Below are 7,065 nucleotides of genomic sequence, written 5' to 3' on the forward strand. Positions count from 1 at the left end.
TAATGTGATTCAGTAGTTTACTCTCTAAATATCACCAACAGTGGTCAAATTGAAACAGATTTAAAAAAAAAAAATCTCCAAATTTGCCGCCAAGTTGGCGACCAAAAGGCTGGCGATATATCGTCAAGGGACCGCCAAATTATACCACCTTGAGTTTTCATCGAAATTAACAATGATTTCCCCCCAAAAAGGGGCAAAAGACCCCTTTAGAACCACCCGAATGCAACCAAAAAGAGAGGTGCACAACTAGGTCCCACTAGGAGTCTACGTACCATATTTCAACTTTCTAGGACGTATCGTTCTTGAGTTATGCGACATACATACTCACATACATACATACGTACATAGACGTCACAAGAAAAATTCGTTGTAATTGCCTCGGGAATCGTCATTATGGATATTTCGCGTTTCTATACGTTCTTAGACACTTATCCACGTGTGGTCGAGTCGAAAAAAAATATTCATTCGGGGGTGAGTAAAATGGAAATTAAGATCGAATTTTTTCTCGAATACAGTAGTTCCTTTTTTGTAAAAGGAAGTAAAAACGATTGTGTAGGTGAATTTTTTTAGACAAAACTAACCTTAAATCTTCTCTGTCAGTATTGTAGGAATTCTGTCGTGAAAGTGCAAAAAAAAAAAAAAAAAATAAATAAATAAAAAAATAAAAAAAAATAAATAAAAAATAAAACAAAATCTTTTCTGCAAAAAATGAGAGAAAAAAACTTTATTTTCTTCCACTCCAAAGCAACATTTTGAAAGCCTATTATGGCGGAGCTCATTCTTTTATCATGCAAAATCTTGTATTCAAATTACTGTAAGAGCACTTATTTTCGCGAAAATGAGGATATTGGTGCTTTTTGAAAATTTGCCGCAAAATATAATCATTATAGTTAAAATTTCGCGATTACGTCGGAATCGCGAAAATTGAAGCCTCGTGAAAATAAGTGCTTTTACAGTATTCAAAGTAAAATTAGGAAAGTATGCAGGTAAAAATGGGGTCGTTTCTAAAATTTTAAAAGTATTTTTTTCTGAAAGAGCATGCTTAAAAACATAGGATCTGACATTTTTTTTAAATAATTTGGTTAAGTTTAATATTTAAAAAAAATTACTTAAATCGGTATGCTTCCATTGTTTATACTTCTGCCGATGACATCACAAATGATGAAATGCCATTCAGTGTTGCATTTCACAGAACAAAATATTTAATTCGCATCTTTACTTTCGTGAATTGGCAACGATATGGTTGATAGCAAGCGTAGAGCGCAATTTTAATTCGTTTCTTGATTATCATAACGTGGAATCGCGATAGAAAGATGCGCCAAAGAGCATTATTTGTGACGTCATCAAGACCACGCCTTTTTTGAAAAATCGGACATTTTAAAAAATTAATTAAAAAATAACTGTTGGAAAAACGAAAGTATTTTCTGGGTCTGTGTTTTTTTTTTTTTTTCTTTTTGAGCAATCACGATTGCTTATTGCTTTCATTTGACTGTTTTTGGCGTCCTATCATTTTATTTTCCCACCGCCACCCTCCGCACCATCACCGTCGACCGGCTCCTCATGATGCTGCTCCTAGAGCGAAAGCTGTCTCCAGGTTGCATCCATGTCCTACACACACGCGCATACATACACAACTATACGCACACGCACGCATACACACACGCAAACACAAACACATACACAAACACATACACTCACACAAACACATATACAAACATACACAAACACATATACACACACAAAAACATACACACACACATACACAAACACATATACACACACAAAAACATACACACACATACACACAGCTACCCACACATTCATGCCTGCACACAGACACAAACACATATGCCTACATGCACACATACACATACCCCCCACCCCACACACACATTCATACACACAACTACCCACACACTTATGCCAGCACACAGACACAAACACACATGTCTACACACACATACACATACCCCCTACACACAAACACACACGCCTACGTACACACACTCGTGATGGCGAAAAACATAATTTGAATTCAAGATGTCAAAATTCAAATTAATTTTCTTTTCTTTTCTTTTTTTTTTTTTTTTTTTTTGCTTATTCTATCAATTTCAGTGACAAAAGTACTACCTTTGAGTGAAGGAAACAACCCCATTGCGTTAGGTTCACTGTAGTACTTATAGAATGTCAAAAGTTATTGTGATAACTTGCTTCTATGGAGCTCAGACTCGAGGACTCTTTCATGAATCTCATGTACCCCCATTTTTTCTTTCGTTGAGATAGATCCCTTGGAGACCGGCGTCAACACCTGGGGGCCCATGTGGACCGCTTTGGGAACCACTGCCCTAGACTATTTGGTAGCAATTTGCTTGCTGATAATTAAATAAGTACATTGCAACTCATTAATATTTAAATTTAGCATAGTGAAGGGGTGAGTGGATATCGAGTGCGTAGCATTTTCTGTGAATTTCGATTGTAAATATTTATTCAAAATTTTATTTACCACCAAAAAGTTCGGTTCCACAGTAAGACGTAGTTTTTTTAAATTATGTTTTTTTTTTCCTTTAATCTTTTTTTTTTTTTTTTCGCAAAATCTGTCAATGTACATCGTTGCAATTATTTTTACAGCAACATATGTTAATTTCTCCAGATTATTATTATTTTTTTTTTCCCTCCGCCTACCATTGGCGCACCACTCATAGTTCTCAATTTAAAAATTCAAATGATTCTGTAAAAGTTGTTTCTTTACCTGCGCAGTAAATGCAAGAGAAAAGGCTTCAAAAAAATAATAATAATAATAATAAAAAAATTAATTTGAATTTTGACATTTTTAATTCAAATTATGTTTTTCGCAATCACAAGTGTGTTGTGTGTGTTGTGTGTGGGGGTATGTGTGTTTGTGTGTAGGCGTATGTGTTTGTGTCTATGTGCAGGCATAAGTGTGGGGGTAGTTGTGTGTAGGTGTGTGTGTGTGTTTGTGTAGGTGTTTGTATGTATGCGTGTGTGTGTATGTGTTTGTGTATGTGTGTGTATATATGTATGTATATATGTGTGTGTGTAGGTGTGTGTATGTATGCGTGTGTGTGTGTGTGTAGGATATTGACGCAACCTGGAGACGGTTTTCGCTATAGGAGCAGCATTGTGAGGATCCGGTTGACGGTGATGCTGCAGAGGGTGCTGGGGGGAAAATAAAATGATAGAACTCAAAAAACAGTCAAATGAAAGCAATAAGCAATCGTGATTGCTCAAAAAGTTGTGAAAAAATTTGGTTCTTTGCCGACGTAGTATTAATGCAGAGAAAAAAAACTTTTAAAAACGATTGAAAGAATTCTGTAAAAGGTGTTTCTTTACCAGCGCAGTATTAATGCACGGAAAACAACTACTAAAAAAAATTTAAAGAATTCCGTAAAAGTCGTTTCTTTGCCTGCACAGTATTAATGCAGGAAAAACAACTCTCATTGTTGCAATGCATAAAATGAATTTTAAAAATCTTCAGCTTTATGTACCTTACTATTATTCTTTTTAAAAATTTACAGAACTGAAATCAATTAGTGTTTCATTAACTAATTTTAATTAGAAAAGTATAATTATGACAATCATGTATTAGAACAGAAAACCTTCGATATTCTACTAAAGAAGAAAAATGTTACGTGTTATAAGCGACAGACATTGATTTTGAGGAACCATGTTGCGTTGAAATATTTTTTTCCTATGGGGTTTTTATTACTAACTAGTGGTACCCGCACGGTTTTGCCCGTAATAGAAAAACTAAAAGATCTTTTGGTTCGACTGTATATCTATAAACAATGTATGGTGAATTTTCTCGCCAGTTTGCTTGGCCCATGTTACGGTTCCACTTTATAATAATTTCGTAATTTATTCGTCCATCTTATGGTAGTTTTGTTTTTAAAATTGGAATAGAAAAAGAACCACTTCAAATTTTCGAAAAATCGCTTCGAGGTGCACACCCCCATGCTACAAACTAGCTTTGTGCCAAATTTCATGAAAATCTGCCGAACGGTCTGGGCGCTATGCGCGTCACAGAGATCCTGACAGACAGAGAGATTTTCAGCTTTATTATTAGTAAAAAAATTGATATTTATTTAAAATTAGTGAGAAACTACACGCAAAATGAAAAGTAATAGATTAATTGTTTTGCAGTAAGTTACCGCCCATAGCCAAGTCTCGGGCAGAAATAGTACATAAAATACACCGCCAGCTCAGTCAATAAATTCCAGCCGAGGACTGCAGTTTCGTGCTTTTTAGCACTCGATAGCCCGGAATAGAAAGTAACTGAGCTGGAGGCAAAAAACCTTTTCAAGAAGTCAAGAGAGTCAAACAAACTGGTAGCTAATGTAGAATTAGCACATCAGATTAGTGACCGCAGCAATGGTGCGGTTCAACTCAAAGATTGAAGGCAAAAGTTGGGTATTTTTCAGTGAGTTACCGCCACGGCTAAGGCAGAAATACATAGAACCGCACCATTGCTGCGGTCACTCGTCTGGTGTGCTAATTGTACATTAGCTACCAGCTTGGTTGACTCTTTTAGCTTCTTTAAGAGGTTTTCTGCCTCCAGCTCAGTTACTTCCAATTCCGGGCTGTTGAGTGCTAAAAAGCACGAAACTGCACTCTTTGGAAGGAATGACTCAGCTGGCGGTTTATTTTAAGCAAATTATTTGTTGTTCACTCAAAAGAATTATAAAATTTATTTGACTTTTTGCATAAAATATATGTATGCGATTGTTTAGTCTTCATTAGAAATGCAAATGAAGACCTCCGTTTTCTTAAGGCGTGTTTTAAATTCAACTTGTGAAACGACTTTCTTTAAATTAAAATAAATTCGGAATCTTTTCATGTACTTTACGTGCGTTTTCTCTGATATTTTGTAGGCAGAAACCATGATCAATGAAATAAGAGATGCTTTTAAAGAAAATTTACCCCTCTTGAAATGGATGGATCCAGAAACTAGAAAACTCGCTAAAGAAAAGGTAAAAACTATCTTCTTTCCTCTTTTTAGTCAATTTCCTGCAAAAGTTTTTAACAAAAAAATTAATTAAAAAAATGGTTTGATGTATCGTAGAAATATCACTGAACAGGAAAACATAATAATCAAAATGGAGTGTCAATAATGAAATATATACATATATATATATATATATATATATATATATATATATATATATATATATATATATATATATATATATATATATATATATATATATATATATATATATATATATATATATATATATATATATATATATATATATATATATATAGAAAAAGTAAAAAGTAAGAAAATTTGATTTTGTGATGGGAAAATGTGTATTGTAACTAAATATGGACCTTAAACAATGACCGAACTAAATCAACCTTTGTGCTCGAAAATTAAATGAATGAACATTTTGGTGCACAAAAATCGTGTCTTGGTGTTACAAGGAACACGTTTTTCACTGCAAAGAAATGTGAGCTTTTGGATGAAAAGTCACGTCCCAAAGCTCGCACTTCTTTGCATTGAAAAAGGTGCTCCTTGTAACACCGAAACACGTGTCTGCAGTAATTTGCCATTTTTGTGCATCAAAACGTTGGTAATTCATTCCTTTAAGTGTCTATTAGTTTATCATCCCCATCCCTAAATAACTTTTGAATTCAAAAGATCTTGACCAGGATGCCTAATTTCCATGTTTTATTTTGTTATTCATAAAAATTTTGGTTCAACTTTGAACAGTTCAAAAAGACTTCACATTGCATTTTACCAAAGAAAATCTTTTGACCACTTTTTGTTTTCGTCCTATTAATCATTTTTGTTCAGCTTCCCTACAGTCCATACTACGTATTTTGTTGTTTTCATAATTTGAAGAATTCCTAACTTAGCTTCAAACAATTTGCAATCAATTTTTCTGTCATGGATGCATTTGCACGAAAGCACCCCAAATTTTTTATTTTGAATGTTGACAGCTATGATTAGATTTTGTTTTTGAAAAGTGTAGTTTCCTATGAACTTTCTAAAAATGGCTTTTAAATTTCAGGCTGATGCTATTACTGATATGATTGGATTTCCTGAATTTATTTTGGATCCGAAAAAATTGGACAAGAAATACGAAGGAGTAAGAATGTATATTAACTAAAAATGTTTTTTTTTTTTAATATGCAGGCGTCCCTCGTATAACACTGTACTTCTACAACACGGTTTCGATATTACACGGTACCAAATTTGCGATTATTATAACACGGTTTCGATATTACACGGTACGAAACTTACTTCATGGTAGTATTTATACTTCATTTTAATACTTCATGGTTTAGATATAACACGAATGTTATCTTTAAATAAAATAATAGTTTAAAAAACTAAAAAAACACATTTTCGTAGCAAAATGAACTAAAAAGTGGAAAACGATCTTTGGATGATAGTAGTTGACCAATCCCTTAATTTTAATGTAATACAAAAAAGCGTGAGGTGCTGTCTATTTACATTTTCGCTTGGACAACAAATGGAAGAAATTCAAGACAACTGATAAGAAGCCCCCACGCTTTTTTGTATTATATTAAAATTAAGTGATTGGTCAACTACTATCATCCAAAGATTATTTTTCGCTTTTTAGTTCATTTTGCTACGAAAGCGTGTTCTTTTTTTTTAGTTTTTTAAACTATTATTTTATTTTTCTGTTTTTTAGTATTATGTTGGAGAATTATCAGGCGACGAAATAATTTATAAAACGAGTGCGAGGTAATGTCTTAAAGTTGAGACAAAGGCAACCCGATGGGAAGCTACAGTGAGTCATCGATGTATGTTTGCGGAAATCATATTTATATTACTTTGAAAATTTGAGATGCATTTGAATAAAAGTTTTGTTCAACAATGAATTTCCAATTGAAGGCTCACCTAAATTTTGGCATGAAATTAGTTAAAAACAATTATATTTCATGTTCTAATTACCTTGGAACATTGGAACAAATTTTGTCTGATGTAGAAAAATTAAAAGTTTTTATAGATACTTTTAAATAATTTTTGCAAGCATTTTTTAAAATGTATTTTTAAAAATTTTTCCCTTTTCACAT

At 33.2% G+C, this 7,065-nt stretch overlaps 1 protein-coding gene across 4 annotated transcripts in view; it reads left to right on the plus strand.

Annotated features, from left to right (window-relative positions):
• The window catches only part of LOC129222771 (endothelin-converting enzyme homolog), a 150,598-nt gene that overhangs the window by 104,864 nt on the left and 38,669 nt on the right, over positions 1-7,065 (plus strand). For all 4 annotated transcript variants that reach the window (XM_054857301.1, XM_054857304.1, XM_054857302.1 and 1 more), the window contains 2 exons: positions 4,890-4,988; positions 6,033-6,110. In XM_054857301.1, the coding sequence (XP_054713276.1) occupies positions 4,890-4,988; positions 6,033-6,110 (177 nt within the window). The remainder of the gene's footprint in view (positions 1-4,889; positions 4,989-6,032; positions 6,111-7,065) is intronic.

Source organism: Uloborus diversus, chromosome 5, assembly GCF_026930045.1.
Source record: "Uloborus diversus isolate 005 chromosome 5, Udiv.v.3.1, whole genome shotgun sequence".
NCBI classification, from domain to species: Eukaryota; Metazoa; Arthropoda; class Arachnida; order Araneae; family Uloboridae; genus Uloborus; species Uloborus diversus.